The 21,940-nt window shown below is 37.3% G+C and overlaps 1 protein-coding gene across 1 annotated transcript; it reads left to right on the forward strand.

Annotated features, from left to right (window-relative positions):
• The first annotated feature begins 550 nt into the window (after positions 1-550).
• On the forward strand, positions 551-21,380 carry Ugt2b (UDP glycosyltransferase 2 family, polypeptide B). The gene is given in 6 exon segments (NM_031533.6): positions 551-1,308; positions 4,769-4,917; positions 5,948-6,079; positions 16,800-16,887; positions 19,481-19,700; positions 20,753-21,380. Coding segments are annotated over 6 exon segments (1,593 nt in total). The 5' UTR covers positions 551-584; the 3' UTR covers positions 21,033-21,380.
• Positions 21,381-21,940: the final 560 nt, after the last annotated feature.

Below are 21,940 nucleotides of genomic sequence, written 5' to 3' on the forward strand. Positions count from 1 at the left end.
GCAAATGCCAGCAGCAAACCATGAAAATGAGAATGGGACCCCCGTTGAAGGAATCAGAGAAAGGACTGAAAGAGCTTGAAGGGGCTCGAGACCCCATATGAACAACAATGCCAAGCAACCAGAGCTTCCAGGGACTAAGCCACTACCCAAAGACTATACATGGGCTGACCCTGGGCTCCAACCTCATAGGTAGCAATGAATAGCCTAGTAAGAGCACCAGTGGAAGGGGAAGCCCTTGGTCCTGCCAAGACTGAAATCCAGTGAACGAGATTGTTGCGGGGAGAGCAGTAATGGTGGGAGGATGGGGAGGGGAACACACATATAGAAGAGGAGAGGGAGGAGTTAGGGGGATGTTGGCCTGGAAACCGGGAAAGGGAATAACAATTGTATATAAGAAATACCCAAATTAATAAAGATGGAGAAAAAAGTCATTATTTCTTTTTCCTATCACCATGGTATCTGTTACTTACCAGCTTTGAGCAATGCAAGTTATATTTTAACCTCTTGTATAAAGCTTTTCGGATAAAAGATCAAGCAGTGATAGAAGGGAACACACTGTGACCAGAAGGACTTTGATGTTCAAAATGCCCAGAAAGTGGATTTCTGCTCTGTTCCTGCTACAGATAAGTTACTGTTTCAAATCTGGGCACTGTGGGAAGGTGTTGGTGTGGCCGATGGACTTTAGTCACTGGATGAATATAAAAATAATCCTTGATGAACTTGTACAGAGGGGCCATGAGGTCACTGTTCTGAAACCTTCGGCTTACTTTTTTCTTGATCCGAAAAAATCGTCTGACCTTAAGTTTGAAATTTTTCCTACATCTATCAGTAAAGATGAGCTGCAAAATCATTTCATAAAACTTTTGGATGTGTGGACTTATGAGTTGCCAAGAGATACATGTTTGTCATATTCTCCTATCCTTCAAAATCTAGTTTATGAATTTTCTTATTTTTATCTAAGTATTTGTAAAGACGCTGTTTCAAACAAGCAGCTCATGACAAAACTACAGGAATCCAAGTTTGATGTTCTTTTCGCAGATCCTGTGGCTTCCTGTGGGGATCTGATAGCTGAACTGCTCCACATTCCTTTTCTGTACAGTCTTAGCTTCTCTCCAGGCCACAAACTTGAAAAGTCCATTGGAAAATTTATACTCCCTCCATCTTATGTGCCTGTAATTTTGTCGGGACTGGCTGGCAAAATGACATTCATAGACAGGGTAAAAAATATGATATGTATGCTTTATTTCGACTTTTGGTTCGAGAGACTTAGACACAAGGAATGGGACACGTTTTACAGTGAGATTTTGGGTAAGTTACATTTTTGCTCAGTAGACTGAAAACCTAAGTTTCACATGTGTGTAAGACTTATGTCCATGAAATACAAAGTGAAGTAATCTTTTATAGGTGATCAAATGTATAATGATAGCAGCCATCCATGTCACAACCTCTTGTAAAAGCTCATGTAATTCATCAAATGGAAGAAGGTAACTCTTCTCATACAAGACATTTTGGTTAGCTGTACCGTTGCATAGAGATGAAACTAGATGGTCTCTGGGTGATTCTTTACTCATCCTGTATTTTAGTAAGTTTCTAAGCAGTTAGCAAATCTTGTTTCATGAAGATTCAAGAATGATATATTTCACAGTATCAATATGTATATAAACATTGAAGAAATTATTTTCTTTTGCCTAGGCCAGTGTCTTCATTTAAAATGAAAATGTAGGGTCCGAAAACATGGACAAAGGGTTGAGATTGTTTCTATACAGTTTAGTACCTGAGCTCTCTTCCCAGTATCACTCATTTCCAATGGCAGAAACCTGCCTATAACTTCAGTTTCAAGAGAAATGCTGCCCTTTGATCATCCACAGGCACTGGTTTAAACTTAACCTATGCTCTTGCAGATATGCATACAAATAAATGAAAAGATAGATCATAAAATATTTTCTTTATTTATTTTTTTAAAATTTCCCTAATCTTGGAAGCTATTTTGGTATTTCCCAAGTTTAGAAGTGCCACTGATGTTTCTACCAGTCCCACATTTCTTTTTTGAGTCCCTTCCAAAATTCGATTGCAAATGGCTAAATTCAACAGAAGCATGGACACACGTGCTGAAGTTTTTGAAGTCATGTCCTTATTTCTCTTGAAAATATCTGACAGCTAAACTAGCCCAAAATTCCTATTATTTTTTTTTATTATTAAATTGAGTATTTCTTATATTCATTTTGAGTGTTATTCCCTTTCCCGGTATCCGGGCAAACAACCCCCTCCCCCCTCTTCTTCCTTATGGGTGTTCCCCTCCCGACCCTCCCCCCATTGCCGCCCTCCCCCCACCAGTCTAGTTCATTGGGGGTACAGTCTTAGCAGGACCCAGGGCTTCTCCTTCCACTGGTGCTCTTACTAGGATATTCATTGCTACCTATGAGGTCAGAGTCCAGGGTCAGTCCATGTATAGTCTTTAGGTAGTGGCTTAGTCCCTGGAAGCTCTGGTTGCTTAGCATTGTTGTACATATGAGGTCTCGAGCCCCTTCAAGAGCTTCCAGTACTTTCTCTGATTCCTTCAACGGGGGTCCTATTCTCAGTTCAGTGGTTTGCTGCTGGCATTCGCCTCTGTATTTGCTGTATTCTGGCTGTGTCTCTCAGGAGCGATCTACATCCGGCTCCTGTCGGTCTGCACTTCTTTGCTTCATCCATCTTGTCTAATTGGGTGGCTGTATATGTATGGGCCACATGTGGGGCAGGCTCTGAATGGGTGTTCCTTCAGTCTCTGTTTTAATCTTTGCCTCTCTCTTCCCTGCCAAGGGTATTCTTGTTCCCCTTTTAAAGAAGGAGTGAAGCATTCACATTTTGATCATCCACCTTGAGTTTCATTTGTTCTAGGCATCTAGGGTAATTCAAGCATTTGGGCTAATAGCCACTTATCAATGAGTGCATACCATGTATGTCTTTCTGTGATTGGGTTAGCTCACTCAGGATGATGTTTTCCAGTTCCAACCATTTGCCTACGAATTTCATAAAGTCGTTGTTTTTGATAGCTGAGTAATATTCCATTGTGTAGATGTACCACATTTTCTGTATCCATTCCACTGTTGAAGGGCATCTGGGTTCTTTCCAGCTCTGGCTATTATAAATAAGGCTGCAATGAACATAGTTGAGCACGTGTCTTTTTTATATGTTGGGGCATCTTTTGGGTATATGCCCAAGAGAGGTATAGCTGGATCCTCAGGCAGTTCAATGTCCAATTTTCTGAGGATCCTCCAGACTGATTTCCAGAATGGTTGTACCAGTTTGCAATCCCACCAACAATGGAGGAGTGTTCCTCTTTCTCCACATCCTCGCCAGCATCTGTTGTCCCCTGAGTTTTTGATCATAGCCATTCTCACTGGTGTGAGGTAAAATCTCAGGGTTGTTTTGATTTGCATTTCCCTTATGACTAAAGATGTTGAACATTTCTTTAGGTGTTTCTCAGCCATTTGCCATTCCTCAGCTGTGAATTCTTTGTTTAGCTCTGAACCCCATTTTTTAATAAGGTTATTTGTTTCCCTGCGGTCTAACATCTTGAGTTCTTTGTATATTTTGGATATAAGGCCTCTATCTGTTGTAGGATTGGTAAAGATCTTTTCCCAATCTGTTGGTTGCTGTTTTGTCCTAACCACAGTGTCCTTTGCCTTACAGAAGCTTTGCAGTTCTATGAGATCCCATTTGTCGATTCTTGATCTTAGAGCGTAAGCCATTGGTGTTTTGTTTAGGAAATTTTTTCCAGTGCCCATGTGTTCCAGATGCTTCCCTAGTTTTTCTTCTATTAGTTTGAGTGTGTCTGGTTTGATGTGGAGGTCCTTGATCCACTTGGACTTAAGCTTTGTACAGGGTGATAAGCATGGATCGATCTGCATTCTTCTACATGTTGCCCTCCAGTTGAACCAGCACCATTTGCTGAAAATGCTATCTTTTTTCCATTGGATGGTTTTGGCTCCTTTGTCAAAAATCAAGTGACCATAGGTGTGTGGGTTCATTTCTGGGTCTTCAATTCTATTCCATTGGTCTATCTGTCTGTCTCTGTACCAATACCATGCAGTTTTTATCACTATTGCTCTGTAATACTGCTTGAGTTCAGGGATAGTGATTCCCCCTGAAGTCCTTTTATTGTTGAGGATAGCTTTAGCTATCCTGGGTTTTTGTTATTCCAGATGAACAAAATTCCTATTCTTATAATTCTGAACATATTGATTCTTTTATAATATAAATGCTTTTAAACATATTAAAATTAAACAAGACTAGATGCATTAGTCATAGATTTAGCTATTTATAATCATTATAATTCCATATAAGGAATAAAGACTACTTACAAACTATCAGGACACTGAATACACTGGCTAGGGTGCACATCAAGATGAAAGTTTTGACGTGGAGTGTCTGCTTATATTTACATAGGTTTTTTTTTTGAAGTGTTGGAGAGAAAACACTGATTGCATATTCACATATTGGCCTAGAGGTTTATTTCCTGTATATATTTATGGTTTTATATTATTGAGGAAGCATAAAATAAGACTTACAGATTAATTTAAAAATAAATACAAGTTACCATGTATTTATATGATCTATAAATCAGTTTTTGATATAAGTTATATTATACATTAAAATATTACATTTTACATGCACATGTTCTACATAAAACATAAATTCTTCCAACATTTTAAGGAAATAGATTTCATACTCAGCAGACAGTTCTGTCAAATTTTCTCTGTCTCATTTGCTCATTTTCCCTATCTAGGAAGGCCCACCACCGTAGATGAGACAATGAGCAAAGTAGAAATATGGCTTATTAGATCCTATTGGGATTTGAAATTTCCCCACCCAACATTACCAAATGTTGACTATATTGGAGGACTCCATTGCAAACCTGCTAAACCCTTGCCTAAGGTAAATACATTCTTTTTGTGTTTTTCATTTCATATCATTTCGGATGAAATGTTCTACATCTTTCATTACATTCTTCTCCCACTAATAGAGATATGTGGGAAGTGGAATTAAAAGTCCTGCTAAATGGGAGCTAAATAAACCCAGAAAAGAGGATGACAGACATAAAAAAATATATCAGTGAGTTAAGTCATGTAGGCTATTGGAGTGATTAGCAATTGGGTAAAGTTCTTTACCAAGCAACCATAAGAAAATGAGTTTGAATTCCAGTGCCCATATACAGAGTTGAGTATTCTGGCACAGCATGTATGACTTTAGTAATGAGTTGCAGAATCAGGTTAAAACTGAGGATACTAACTTGTTAAAATAGTGAGATTCATGTTCAATGAGAGACAATCTCAGAAATAATATGTTAAAGTTAATAGAGTAGAACATCTGATTTTATCATGGCCTTCATTAGCTAAAACAAATGTAGGGAATTTGGAGAAATTAAGAAAATATGCTCATTAATAACAATATCAAAAATTATTACATACTATGTGATTGTTTATTACAGTTATGATTATTTTATAAAGAGTCAAAACATTTTATTTATCATAGAAGGAAATGTGCATTAACTGTCACATGTGTACATACCACAGCATAGATATCATTTAATTAAACTCTAGCTAAGAGTATTAAATCAGCCATTATAGGAGAAAACTGAACAGTAATGCGACATTTGTGAATTCTGTTGGATGAAAAATGTAATTCAGTTACAAATTTACCAATAGTTCACACAATATATTTGCATTCGTTAGCTTTCAATTCACCAGAGGAAAACATTGAGAACATTTGTTGAACAAGTATGAGTATACTACATACTGCTGCCTGTGTTTTTCCATGCCAGTTCTGTCTTTTGTATGTTTTGTATGATTCTATACATTCCTAAGAATACTTCAATTTTTATTTTCCTAGAGTTCTTTTGTAAAGCTTTCATAAGTGATTGTTCTACAATTGCTATTGTGTGACCGAGAAAGTGATTTATTCACAGGATATGGAAGAATTTGTCCAGAGCTCTGGAGAGCACGGTGTGGTGGTGTTTTCTCTGGGGTCAATGGTCAGCAACATGACAGAAGAAAAGGCCAACGCAATTGCATGGGCCCTTGCCCAGATTCCACAAAAGGTGAGATAAAGTGCCCATGGGAGGTGACTGTAAACTGAGACTGTAAAAGTACTCAGAAAGTCTGATTCTAACAGTGATTGTGTGAAACCTAAAGGTTTAGCTAATGTCTAATTTACCAAGCCAAATTACAAACAGAAACACACAAGAGATGTCACAATACAGAGGATATTTTTGACTACAAGTGCCTTGAATATCAATCTTGTGATTTCTGTAGGTACATTCTGAAATGGTGGCATTCTGATGACAAGGGTCATGACTGTGAAGGGCATAGGTTGATATAGAAAATTCTTCTTGATTTCTCATAAAATGATAATAGTTGCAGCCATTGTTAGTTCTTGTGAACCAAAACCAACATGTACAGAACTTGTGCAACTGAAAACACAACAAATCTAAGACAACCCTTCACTAGTGGATGACCACACATGGGAAAATATTTGGAAAGGACAAATGGCTCCTTAAAATTTATTGTTTGATTTTAATTTTGATGATAAAAGCATACATAGTTAATACTGCACAGGTCAAATTAATACATTGGGCTTTCACAATGCACTGGCAATTTATTGGAGTATTTAACACAAACCCTTGTGGAGCTGCTTCCCAGAGACTGTGACTTGACACAATTTCATACTGTAACTCAGGTTAGTGGCTTCAATAGCCAGAAATCTCCATTCCTCAGACTCCTGAGGTAGGAAGATAGATGATTTTTAAGAACTTAAATAGTAGGGTGGGTAAGGAAGAGGGTGATTTAGTGAAGATTGGGGTAAGGAGGGATGAATAAGAAAAAAACATTATATGAAACTCTTAGGGAAATGAAAAAAGAGATATCAATGTAAATGTGTGGTCCTAGTAATTATTTGGAGTTCAGGTATGCAGATGATGCCAACATGCTCTGAACCTTTGGTCCACAGCAACTGCTCTTCAAAGGGTTGCATGTCTATGTTGTTGTAAAAATATAAAAATAAAATGGTAATTGTCTTTTACCCTGCTTGGTCCGCACCACGGTGCCCCAAGATATCTTCTAGATATCTTGGTGGAAACACATCCCAGCCACACTTTCCTAAACTCAAACCCCCACATAAAAGAACATACAACACAATAATCTTAGATCCAATTGGTAAGATATAATTGCCCACTTAAACATACAAAGCCCAGTACCATCCATCCCTTGAGAACATTAATAACAACCTGTAAATACACAGAGCAGAATCATAACATCACCTGCCATGGCTTCTCCCCTCTCTCCATCTCCTCTTCTCCTCCTCTCTCCCTTAGTCTCCTCCTCTTCCTTCAAACATCTCTCCCGCCCATCCATCCTTCTCCTCCAATGACAGGCCTCCTTCTATCCTGTACCTGCCTCACCTGTGTCATCATCCTATATTTCACCCTTTTGTCTAATTAAAAAAAACTTTTCTCTCAAATATAAGCTGAGCACAACTACTATCATTTTGTAATTAAGAGCATAAAATATATCTAACACCCAGTCCAACACTATATCAGTTAAACAGAACATTTAGTTATCCATTCCAGCTTGAGAAAAGCTTAAAATCTGTATTATATCTTGGCTAGCTTGTATACTACCTGATAACTATCCAATAAAATATGTATATTTAGCGTTAAACAGCCTGATAGGCTATGAGACTATGTCTTCAACCCTGTCAGAAATCTGGGAATGACCAAATATCTATACACATAGGAAGCCTAACACGGCTTCCAGAACTGAGAGGTTGTAGAGACAAATCTCCACTAGCACAGTCCCCTGTTAGCAACATGTGAGCACAAGCCTTCTGGCCCAAAATCAACTGACAGACTCTAGAAATGCAGATTTTAAAGGGCTGATCACCCTGTCTTGGCAGAGTTTATCAGTCAACTATTTGCATAATTTGTCCATTTCTGGACAGTATTAGTCTGCAGATGAAACAGGCAGTTTTGTGTAGTGGCTGCCTAGCCACAAAGTATTGCATCACCTGGAGGTAGAGATGTTCACATTCTTCATTAAATCCACCAAAGGGGAACTGTTAGGAGCAGACATGTCTCAGCAAAAGATAAATAACTTTAAATCTCAATTTTGTGGATTTCTGACGTTTTTTAAAACCATCTACTTATATAAGACAATATGTACTCTTGTCTTTATATCTTAATAATATCTTGAAAGTTCTCTCACAAAGTCAGTAATATGTTTGCTATTTGGCCCTTAACTCACATGTGTAATCAACTCAGATGTTTGTAATGACATCAATAGAAGGACTGGCTCTAAACCTTGTACTTTTAAACTCTTTTGACAAATAAATTCTATACCAAAGCAAAGATATGATTTCGGCTTAGTTACCAAATGAGATTATGACTGTAGAATTCAATCTAGCTAATTCCTCCCTGTTAAATTACAACCAATTTTAAGTACCTCATAAAAACAATTTTAGAAAAAACACTTTCAGCCTCCCAAAGTCCAGGGAATTGTGGCGACGACTCCTCTATAACGTCTTCAAGCTGTACATGGGTGTTGAGATATCCTTAGGGGTAGGGGGTAGGAAGAATGAAGCAAATGCTGTAGCTGATGTGTCCTGACTGGACTCAGCTGAAATCCTTGTGACCAGGATTCCAAGTAGGCACACTCTGTAATATACAGCTCTGAAGACAAAGGCTTAGAATCGAGATATCTTTTTGTTTGATTCTCCTGAATAAAATTTTCAGGCGGTCTACCTCTATCAAATCTGATCAGTATGACTCTGTGAGGTTTCCAGAGCCTAATCACAGGTTTTAAAAATATAAAGACAAAATCTTTCTCCCAAAATACTGTGTTCCTTAGACTGAAACCAGAAAAGCTTGTATCTTGCACTCTCTCCCAGAGTAATAATATAATTATAAAACTCAAAGTCACACCCATTATGAAAATTAAACAATTTTTTAAAAAGGAAGTAAGCTGAACAATGAGTCTGATAGGCTTTTGTACTCTATGAGATCAGGAATTTAACCCAAAATATATCCATCTGTTAAGCTCTCTACCCGGAGCCACAGATTTTTCTTTAACCTTAATAACTTCTAAAATATATGCTTGCATTCACTCTCCTTGGTTTTACAGACATTTCATCACAACTCTCTACTTGGAGTTAGTGACTAATTTTTCCCTATCTAAATTCTGAACCATGGATGAAAATCCCCACCTGATTCAGGTAATCTCTTTACTCTTTTCTTTCTAAAAACAGACTCAATCCCCTTTTAATAATACCTGCAATTAAGAAATAGCTTGTCTAACTAGGATTTCAACCCAAAATTCCCGTGGAGTCCACGTTAAAAAGAATATGAGTATCCTGAAAGAATTTCTAAACAACTTTCTTTAAAAAGCAGCTTTTAATCTCTGACTCTCTGATCTGCCATTACTTATCACACAGGAGGGGACCAACAGCCTGCCAGCCCAGGTGGCTTTGCCTTTCTTTGTTTGAATTCCTGCTCTTAAGATATTAACATGGCACCAGCCTCCTCTTACTTAGAAAATAAAAACTTTCTCTCAACTCTCAGGATTACTAGTGCATTCTTGCCCATCACATTAGTGTGCCATCTGTTGTTATAAAAATATAAAAATAATAAAGAGTATAGTTGTCTTTTACCCCGCTAGGCCCACGCCACAGTGTCCCAAGATATTTGCTAGATATTTTGGCGGAAACACATCCCAGCCACACTTTCCTACACTCAAACCCCCACATAAAAGAACACACAACACAATAATCTTAGATCCAGTTGGTAAGATATAATTGCCCACTTAAACATACAAAGCCCAGTACCATCCATCCCTTGAGAACATTAATAACAACCTGTAAATACACAGAGCAGAATCTTAACATCACCTGCCATGGCTTCTCCCCTCTCTCCATCTCCTCTTCTCCTCCTCTCTCCCTTAGTCTCCTCCTCTTCCTTCAAACTTCTCTCCCACCCATCCTTCCTTCTCCTCCAATGACAGGCCTCCTTCTATCCTGTACCTGCCTCACCTGTGACATCATCCTATATGTCTACTCGGCTGAAGTTGGTACAGAAGGTTTAATACCTGTGTTTGAATCCTACCCTGTCACCATTTCATAGAAAGGTGGAAGCCAGAGGCATTAGCCAACTTTATTCAGAGAATAACACTCCGAGGGTCACAAAAGGTCATATGAGTCCATAGCACATGATTTCCAGCTTCGTTCAATCATAAAATGATATGTGTATGATAAAACCAAAGTTTTGTCAAAAGAAACATGAAGGACAGCTTAAACACTGCCTGGCATACAGTAGGAAGTTGAAGTGGTTAACCTGAAACAGACCCACTCTTCTCTGCTAGAGCTGAGAAGAGGGCCAAATCACAATCCAAGAGTAACTTCTGGGTTTGAAGAAACTATGGTCAATGACCCTTGTCTAGTTTTCTTAGAATGTTTTCACAAGCACTGAAAAATTTCCTCTATGTTCAGAGTCTTTTCTCACATCTCTTCATTTCTGACTTTTTTAAGCACAGAATATCCAGAGTTATTTTAATATGCATTCAAATTTAGTTATATTTGGATGCATGAATATCCCCAGATTCATGGGAATAAACAGATGGACTCACCAGAAATCCTCAGGTGAGGACAGACAATGGCAACAGTTAACTTCTTGTTTGGTACATACAGTTCTTAATAGGCCAATGTAGATAGACTTTACTTCTGGTGGCAGAGTCAATGAATCTTTTTACCTTTTAGCTGGAGGATTTCTATCTTCATCATGACTGCCACTATCTTCTCACCTGCATTTTTGTCCTTCATGACTCAGGCCTAGAGGAGCCTGAGAGAAATCCAAATTGTTTCATTGGAACATCTGCAATGGCAGATACATATCCTTTGCCAAACCTTGAGACAGTTGGCCTCCCAAGGTGAAAGTAGTTGTAATCACCTAGGCCTGTCTAAAGGAAATCCAGAATACTATGTAGAGAAATAATTTGTGTTCCTGAATATTTATCACCTTCAGGTAAATTTAAAAATGAGCATATATTAGGAAAGTTCAAGGAGATCTCTTGCTGTCCTCCATGATGATTTATTTTTAATAATTGTTATTTTATGGAAGTAGAAGCAATTAAGAAAGCACAAAGGGAGACAACCCTGGATATAGAAAACCAAAGGAAGAGACAAGGAGCCGTAGATACAATCATCACCAACAGAATACAAGAGAAAGAAGAGAGAATCTCAGGAGCAGAAGATTCCATAGAATCATCGACACAACGGTCAAAGATAATGTAAAATGTAAAAAGCTGCTGGTCCAAAATATACAGGAAATCCAGTACTCAATGAAAAGATTCAAACCAAAGGACAATAGGTATAGAAGAGAGGGAAGACTGCCAGCCAAAAAGACCAGTAAATATCTTCAGCAAAATCATAGAAGAAAACTTCCCAAACTTAAAGAAAGAGATGTCTATAATCATACAAGAAGCCTACAGAACTCCAAATAGATTGGACCAGAAAAGAAACTCCTCCCATCACATAATAGTCAAAACACCAAATGCACAAAACAAAGAAAGAATATTAAAAGCAGTAAGGGAAAAAGGTCAAGTAACATATAAAGGCAGACCTATCAGAATCACACCAGACTTCTAACCAGAGACTATGAAAGCCAGAAGATCCTGGACAGATGTCATACAGACCCTAAGAGAACACAAATGCCAGCCCAGGTTACTTTGTATCCTGCAAAACTCTCAATTAACATAGATGGAGATACCAAGATAGTCCATGACAAAACCAAATTTACACAATATCTTTCTACAGGAACCAGATGTAGATCTCTACTGAGAGACACAGCCAGAATACAGCAAATACATAGGCGAATACCATCATTAAACTACAGACCTGAGAAAGGGACCCCCGTTGTAGGAATCTTAAAAGGGACTGAAAGAGCTTGAAGGTGCTCGAGACCCCATATGAACAACAATGCCAACCAACCAGATCTTCTAGGACCTAAGGCCAGATCTTCTAGCCACTACCCAAAGACTATATATGGACTGACCCTGGGCTCCAACCTCATAGGTAGCCATGAATAGCCTAGTAACAGCACTAGTGGAAGGGGAAGCCCTTGGTCCTGCCAAGACTGAAATCCAGTGAACGAGATTGTTGCCGGGGGGGGGGGGGAAGCAGCAATGGTGGGAGGATGGGGAGGGGAACACCCTTAAAGAAAGGGAGGGGGAGAGTTTAAGGGGATGTTGGCCTGGAAACCAGGAAAGGGAATAACAATCTAAATGCAAATAAGAAATACCCATGTGGGTTGGGGATTTAGCTCAGTGGTAGAGCGCTTGCCTAGCAAGCACAAGGCCCTGGGTTCAGTCCCCAGCTCCGAAAAAAAGAAAAGAAAAAAAAAGTAAAAAAAATAGCCAGGTTACTAAAAAGAAAAAGAAAAAAAAGAAAAAAAATGTTATTTTAACATTCCATGTGTTCTCTCAATTATACCCTGGCCATGATGGTCATAAAGAATTCTTAAAATATGATGTATATTCCATCATTTACAGAAGTTTTAATTTTTTCTGCTACAGCCTAGTCCACTGTCAGTTTCTATTAATGTAGGCACTCCTTATCTTCAAAAGTTTAGATAAGAAAATGTACATTGCAAAAGAATTTTCTGAGTACAGTGGTAGAACCAAAAGAAATTTAGAATGTATATCAATGCACATATGCAGGTACACATCCAAGAGAGAAGAGCATAGTGAATTGCATCTATTTTTTCTAATTTCTTATTTTTATCTTTTTTGTCAACTCTTGCTTTATGAATATGATATCAAAATGGATAATAAATAGTATATTCTTGTAAAATTTGTATAACTTTTCTATGTGTGATATGGTATTGACAATAGTTCCTCCCATGATATACCAATTGACCAAGAAGAGAAAGGCAAGTAAAGTATTATGGCCATTATAAAGTAGATGGATCCATTCCAAAGGCTTATTCATTTTGTTGTTTAATACATATAGGAGAAAATTTAGTGGAAAAAAATAAGTGTAAAGGCAGTGAGGATTCCACAATATAAATAATGCCTTTTTACTTTGATTCAAATAGATGTAATAATTTTGACTCTGAAAATGAAATCATCGATTTTCTAATGCCATCAGCCAGAGTTAAATAGAATGGTTAGTCTACAATTAGGTATTCTCAAATATAGTATGTAGGTGATAAATATTCTCTAATAATTTTGAAAGTTGTTCAATGTTTTTAAATTGTTCTTTTCATGGTTACCAACAATCATTCTTGTTACTAGTTGACCTAGATATTACAATGTCTGACCTTTGTACCATGACAGGAGTAATAATTATTCCATATTTATGTAGCACATTCTGAACCTTGCCATATACATATTGTAGGTCTTTTGGTTTGGAGGTGATTATCAGAAAATCATCGATATAATGAATAATATAACCATAAGAGAAGGCATGCCTCATAGGTCTATAACCATTACAGCGTGAAATTGAGGCATCAGAGTGCATTTTGCCATCCTCTGAGGTAATAAAGGACATTGATATTACAGCTGTGGTTCTTAAGGGTTGAGTGAAGAAACAGAAAAGGCTAAACATACCTTATTATTAAGATGAATAGGTATAGTGTAAAAGCAGTTTTTCAAATTCATAACAATTGAAGACCAATCTTTACTAATAGGTGTCAGTGTAGGTAATGGCTGTAAAGCTCAAATAGACCACATGGCAGCATTAAGATTTCACAAGTCAACTAAGCATTCTGTTTATCATATTTGGAAGTTACAAACCATGATAAACTACTGTGACTCCAAAAGTAATACAACTATTCCAGGCAGATTCGTTCCCCAATAACCTGTCTGTCAATTAATAGGGCATTGGAGATGGGAAATGGCAATACTTTAGTACAAGGACTATCCAGTGCAGCACTTGCTTGAGTAGTAGCTTGTAATAAAATAATAGATTGGGTATACTCTGAAGCTGGCAGAAATTTTATATTCTTTAGATTTAAATCCTCACATTGTCTAGTCTTAGGATTCCCTCATAAGGCTGGCATTGTTTTTCTTTTTTTTTGCCAAGCAATGTATTGCCATACTCACCATATTTCTTTCATCATTCCTTATCCTAATGTTTGTCCTTTTTGCATACAGAGTATAAGCCAGGTCTTCTTGATTCTGAGCACTGAACTGTTATAAGGGCAACTTACTTTGATTCTTAAAGTGGTCACTTTAACAATGTCAATTTTTGTAGAACAAACTTTCCTCAAACAGGTGATTTCCCTCTAGGTTTGTAAGTCCGTACAGAGCTTCATAACTTCAGAAAGTCGATAACATTCTCTCTTTGAAACTTAATTAAACTTTGCCAATCATCATTGTAATTATCTGAAGTAACTCTTTAAGAACTCTAGAATTTATTTTACCTTTACTTATTTTTCAATAGCATCTCTGAATCTCCCTCTGAAATTGGCATAAGGTGCAGAGGTATCTTACATATTTCTATATTTCAAGATACTAAGTCTGATTCCATATTAGTTTTCATGCAGGTAGCCATAGTAGCATATCTAATGTGAGGGGACTGAAGGAGGTATATCTTACAACTTGTAATTTGTTGATAAAAATCCTTGTCAGCCTTTATCTATGATATTTCTGGGATTATCCCTCAGTCCTAACTGCTGAATGTTTTAATGGGCTTTACCTTCAAGCCATACCTACCAGTGAGGAAATTGAAATGTGCTAAGAAGTATTTTAGCAATTAAATGAAAACCATAAGGCAGAGTTTTTGCCACATTGCCCCAACCAAAGTTAGTCACAGTGGTATCGAGCAATAGGTCCATAGGAAGCACAGGCCCATTTAAAATCTTTCACAATATCCATATCTAATTCCTGATAAACATTTTGATTTTATTGAAACTTTACTAGGAACCACTAACAAGGTTCGAGAGGAATGGATGGATGAATTTCTTTCCCTTGAATTGTCTGAGCTTGCCTAGGATGCAGTAATAGCTTTGTCCATAGGCTCTCCTAAATCCTCTTTAAACAGGGAAATATTTCAGGATTTGATCACCTGTGCAGTTCCCAGTAGTGCTATTTTCCTTTGTATTTTGTCTGCACTGGGAAATCTGCTCCTGATCTTTTTTTAATATTTTTTATTTAAGTTTATTTAAATTTCAAATGTTATCTCCTTTCCAGTTTCCAGTCAATAAACCACCTATCACATCCCCCCCTTCTATGAGGGTGTTCCCTGACCCAACACACACCTTCCCGCCTCCCTGTCCTGACATTGCACTACACTAGTGAGTCTAGCCTTGCTAGGATCAAGGGCTTCTCCTCCCATTGGTGCCCAACTAGACCATCCTCTGCCACATGAACTTTAAAAAAAATTTTTTTAAAACATTGTTGTCATGTTTATATTCATGGAAGAACTTGGGCATCACTTCTTGGTGATTACTAACCTAATCTTTGTAAAGAAAGTATTTTGATAACAGTCTAAATCAATGTCCCTAAGACCAATATCAAGTATAGATCTCTATGTATTCTGCCCTGATATGCTGATTCAACTCTTACTGTGAGTGTGCCCAATTTCCTGATATGAACCCAACTTTAAATCCCCATTCAGTACCACTTGTCATAGCTCAAGAGTAGAGTGAGACTAGGTACAATGGAGCTGATATGTGAATCAGAGTAACTTCTCATGAAATAGCCAACTTTATTCACAACCTCAAACAATGCATACTCTGAGGCTTAAGAAATGTCATATGAGTAAAGATCATAGGTCTTCAAGCTGTATACAATCACAAGGACCAGTCAGGATACTAATATATAGACTCAACTCCTATCTGGTGCACATAGGAAGATGGCACAGACACATAACAAGAGAAATCTTATTTCAAAGAAACATGGTAGCAAGACTCTTGTCCTGTTTTCTCAGAGTATTCTCAGTGCTCTAAGAATTCTACTCACACAACTCCATTCCTGGACCATTCCAACACTACAATATGGAAGGGTTCTTCCAGATGAGTTAGATGACTCCATAGTCCTATGATCCAACACGTTGGCTATTAATTCCAAGTACTCATGGGCAAAGAGATTTCTGAATGGGAAACAAAAATCAATGACACACAATCAATGACAAAAAAATTGAAATTCAATAAGATTACATAAAATAAGTGAACAAATATAAAACTCCACAGTGTTTAAAATGTAGTTTTATTACAATATTAAGACTGGAATATTAGAGATGTCAAAATCATTTAGATGAAATAAATTATTAAAAATTTGCCAATACTCTTTGCAGATGAATTATGTCACCATGGCAACGTACTAATATTTTCCTGTATCATTAACTGTCTCATTTGTCTAAACATTTCTTCCTCAAAAGTGGAGATTATGGTTACCTGTGCGAGTGTAACACAAAAAATGCTGACACTATTGTGTGAGTCTTCTGAGTTCTCAGTACTTACTGCTTCTGACCCTCTCATCTATCCCATGGGAGGTATTCAGAGCAGTTTTCTCTATCCTTAAAAAAATGCTACATTTTAAAATTGTTTCTCTTTTAGAAATTATAATTATATCATTTCTGCCTTTCCATTCCTCCTTTCAAACACTCCCATAAACGTGCCCCCTTGGTCTTTTTCAAATACACCGAGCTCTGTTTTCCATTACTTGTTACATACACATATTTATGTCTCTACACTTATATTCCTAAATATATCCTGCTCTGTCTTTATAATGTTAAATATGACTGCATCAACAAAATTGTCTAACATTTAACAGGTTCTTTGGAAATTTGATGGCAAAACCCCAGCAACATTAGGACCCAATACCAGAGTCTACAAGTGGCTCCCGCAGAATGACATCCTGGGTAAGTCTCTGGAAATCAAATGCAACATCATGACTGAGTAACTGATTACTGTAGCTATTTCTTTTAACTTCAAACTCTTCGTATCACACATACTTCATGGATTATTTATTTAAGATAACAAGTTCTGACATGGATTTGGTCTTTTTATCCCTCATTTCTTTCTTCCTTTTCTTATTCCTATCTTTCTCTTTTTTTAAGTCAAGGGGATTTTATTCTAATTAATTATTGTTAACTAGAAACAAATATCAAAACTCTGATTTCTGCACAACAACTTTATAATGAAATATGTTGGCATACACATAAGTTTCTAAGAGGTTATAGTCCCATACCTTATTTACTGTTAAAAGACTCAATCCTAACACCACTTCCTTTTTCTTTCTCCTTCTGACTTTACATTTTAATCATTTTGCATAAACATGTGTTTACCAGTGCCTAACTCTCAACATGCAGATTGTTAAGGTTAAATAACTCCCTCGGTTTACAACAGAATGATTCTTAATCCACTCAGAGCAACCAAGGTCAACTTTAAAACATTGTTAAATTGGTTATTTTATTTATTTACATTTAAAGTGTTATTCCCCTTCCCATGTTCCCTTCCACAAAGCCACTATTACCTGATTTTTTTTTCATACCTCTATGTGGGTGCTCCCACATCTCCTCAAATACTACTGGCTCAGCGGCCTAGTTTTCCCCTATCTTGAGTCATCAAGCCTCCACAGACTCAATGGGATTCCCTCCAACTGATGCCAGATAAGGGCATCCTTTCTCAAATATTCAGCTGGAGCCATGGAACACTCTGTTTGTATCTTTGGTTGGTGGTTTAGTCCCTGAGAATTTACGAAGGTCTGGTTGGTAGATATTGTTGTTCTTCCTATGGGGATGTAAACCCCTTCAGCTCCCTCACTCTTTGCCCTAACTTTTCCATAGGGGTCATCAAGCTCACTCTGATAGTTGACTGCAAGTATCCATATCCGTATTGGTCAGGCTCTGGAAAAGCCTTCTAGGGGACAGCTATATCAGGTTCTTGTCATATCAATGGTACCTGGGTTTGTTGTCTGCTGAGGGGATGGATCCCTTGGTGGAGCAGACTCTGGATGCCCTTTCTTTCAGTTTCTGCTCTACTCATTGTCCCTGCTTTTCCTTTTGACAGGAGGAATTCTGGTTTAAGATTTTTGAGGTGGGTGGTTGGGCCCATCCCTCAAACAGAGGCCTTGGCTATCCATTGAATATGGTCTCTGCAGACTTTCTCTCCCCTTTGTTGGTTATTTCAGCTAATGTCCTCCCTGTTTGTTCCTAGAAACCTCTTGAGTCCCTGGAACCTGGTGCTTTCTAATGTCTTTCACTAGTTGCATCTACACACCTCAATTCAAATTCCTGGCCCTCTGTACATCTCCCTTATATCCTCCTATATCTGAAATGCCATAGAATCTTTCCCTTCCTCTCCTTTCCTGCTCCAAGATCCCTCCTACCCTCTACTTATTTTGATTATTTTCTACTCCATTTGAGTATGACTGAAACATCCACATTTGTCTTCTTGAACTTCACATGGTCTGTGAGATGTGTCATTAGAATTTTGAGCTTTCTATGTCTTATAACCACTAATCAGTGAGTACATACAATGTGTGTTCTTTTGTGCCTGGGTTACCTCACTCAGGATGAGATTTTCTAGTTCCTTCCACTTCCCTTCAAATTTCAAGAAGTCATTTTTTTAACAGCTGAGTAATATTCCATTGTGTAAATGTGCCACATTTTCTGTATGCACTCGTCTGTTCAGGGACATCTGGGTTGTTATCATCTTCTGGCTATTTTAAATAAAGCTGCTATGAACATAGTGGAGCACAGTTTTTTGTTATATGTTGAGACATATTTTGGGTATATGCCCAGGAGTGGTATAGCTGTATGCTCAGGTAGCACTATGTCATATTTTCTGAGGAACCACGAAATTGACTTCCAGAATGGTTGTACCAGTTGGCAGTCCCACCAGCATTGGAGGACTGTTCCTCTTTCTCCATATCCTTACCAGAAACTGCTGTCACCCGAGTTTTTGATCTTAATCACTGGGACTGGTGTGAGGTGGAATCTCAGGGTCATTTTGATTTGCATTTTCCTGACGACTGAGGATGTTGAACATTTCTTTAAGGGCTTCTCACCCACTCAATCTTCCTTAGATAATAATTCTGCTTAGTTTTATACCCCATTTTTAAATGGGGTTATTTTGTTCTCTGGAGCCAAGCTTTTTAGTTCTTTGTATATTTTGCATGTTACCCCTCTATTGGATAGGTTTGGTAAAGATCTTTTGACAATCTGTGGGATTCCATTTTTTCACTCACTATTTTTATCTACTAGGGACTTCATATGTTCAACCAAAAAAGGGTTTTTCATACCTCAAGTCTCAAGCCACATTCAAATTTGCAAAAATACTTCTCCAGAAATTTAGTTTCTTCTTGCTCTGAGAAAGAAAAATATTTTAGAGATCTTATGATTTTATGAATCTTTATGTAAAAACATCTCCTTTCAGTTCCTCTTAGTATACATATCTCTTTCCAAGTCCAAAACTGCTAATCAATGTTAATCTGAATTTATCTTCTTGTAGGTCACCCAAAAACCAAAGCCTTTGTAACTCATGGTGGAGCCAATGGCCTCTATGAGGCAATCTATCATGGAATCCCTATGATTGGCATTCCTCTGTTTGGAGATCAACCTGATAATATTGCCCACATGGTGGCCAAAGGAGCAGCTGTTTCATTGAATATCAGGACAATGTCAAAGTTAGATTTTCTCAGTGCACTGGAGGAAGTCATAGACAATCCGTTGTGAGTATAACTTTCTATAATCATTCATTTATTCATTCAATCAATCAGTCAATCACTTGCTTATTCATATATATATACGTTCATTGTTTTCTTACCAAAGACAAACAAACGAGAATTATACTGATATGAACCGACATATATTAGGGCACGATTCAGTACAAACATTATACTCTCCTTTACTCATTGTTTTTAAATTCCTTGTAAGGCCTTATGTTATTTTGCTATTTAAATCATGGTAGTCTTAAGTGTGCAACCCTTCTGCTTTACCTTCCACACTACTTGGCCAAGAAGTATTTTTGACACCCCTGGACAATACCCCAAAAGAAATCTTTCATTTCTTGTGTGGGTTTTTTTTTATTAAGAATTCCATGGTTATTGGAAGGAGAACCATCCGGTTAGATGAGCAAAGTTCATTAAAATTATATATGTACATAGACCTGGAATAGAATGTAAGGTATAAGTAGCTAATAGTTTAATTCTTTTTTTGTCATACATTCCTGTTGTTATTGTCTCTATTTCTCTCCTCTTCTCCTCTTCCCAATTCCCTAATTAGATCCCTCAAAATCTGCTATCTCCCTTAACCCTATTCACACAGTCTTCTCTATTTACACCCCTTCCCAGTCTCTGAGGACTTTCTACTCTTCATATTCTTCTAAGAGATAAGTTGAATCTTAAATTGTAAATGACTGTAATATGAATACTAATGAATGAGGATGTTTTAATGAGAAGAAAGACACAGTTTTGCTCTTGTGCTTTGAAATTAAAACCATTGTAATTCTTACCTGTTTTTCTACATCAAACTGATATTTAGGAGTGGTAACTCAGGCCTCTATGTCACCCTCTACTTGTGTACCCATCAATAATTATTTCAACAGTAGAGTCAAATGCACTTGCATCATGCTTCTTTGTGAAATTCCATCAACTTTTCTAGAGTCAGAATGTTAACAAAAAATGAAGGTCAGCAATAATATCAAAAATTAGGCTCAATGGGTAAGAGCAGGGTTTTTTGTAGTATTCATTCCATCCACTGATGACAATTTTATCACTTATAGCTATAAAAAAAATGTTATGTTGTTGTCAACCATTCACCATGACCAGCCTATGAAGCCCCTGGACAGAGCTGTCTTCTGGATTGAGTTTATCATGCGCCACAAAGGGGCCAAGCACCTGAGACCACTTGGACATAACCTTCCCTGGTACCAGTACCACTCTCTGGATGTGATTGGATTCCTGCTCACCTGTTTTGCAGTCATTGCAGCTCTTACTGTAAAATGTCTCTTGTTAATGTACCGATTCTTTGTAAAGAAGGAAAAGAAAATGAAGAATGAGTAGAGCTCATTGACAATGCACTACAGAAATGAAATTTCAGCGTCATTCTAATTTATGAACCACCTTCTAAAAATTACTAATTTTTTATCAAGGTAGATAACCTTTGTAGGAAGACATATAACTCCGTGAATACTGATATGTACTCAAAAATCCATCATTTTTAAATTTTAAAACCACTTAATGTAAAAGTTACATTGTAGAAAAATGTGCAGAATAAAATTATTCTTGATAGAGTCCAAATAATCAAAGTATTAACCTTAAAATATTTGAATAGTGTCCATTAGCTTCTTTGTCTAATACTGAATCTGTAGCTTTCATACAATAAAATGTAGATAACTTGTACACGATAAATACTGGCATATAATTTTTTTTCTGTAATAGACCTAATTACTTGTTGTCTGGGATAAAGTGTGGTTAGTTTGGATATCAGTTTTAAAGGAATCTGTTGGCTCTTTTGTTCCTCTAACATAATATGCTAACATAGAGCATCTCAAGGGAAAAGCAGAACAGTTTATTTGGAGTTGTGACCACAGTTCCTTAAAATGTAGAGTAGCGGAGAAGGCAGGGCAGCAGTCATCCAGAGGAGGAAGCTCACTTGTCACATCTCAACCATATATGGAAAGCAGAGAGTGAGCAAGAAGTAGGGCTAAGCTATGAACTTTCAAAGCTTAGTCCAGTGACGTACTTCATCCAAAAAGCTTTAACCACTTTAATTAAGATTCCATAACCTCAATCTGCACTACAAATTTTGGAAAATGTGCTCAAGTTCATAAACCTATCTGAAACATTTTACATTCAAACCAATAACAGGAAATCATTCTGTTTCTTAACTTTTTTAGCACACCTTATGCTGTTAACATTCTAGTCCTCCAAGTTCTAACACACCACCATAGAACACCTGTACTTCTTCA

This window comes from Rattus norvegicus, chromosome 14 (assembly GCF_021556685.1).
Source record: "Rattus norvegicus strain SHRSP/BbbUtx chromosome 14, alternate assembly SHRSP_T2T, whole genome shotgun sequence".
Classification (NCBI taxonomy): Eukaryota; Metazoa; Chordata; class Mammalia; order Rodentia; family Muridae; genus Rattus; species Rattus norvegicus.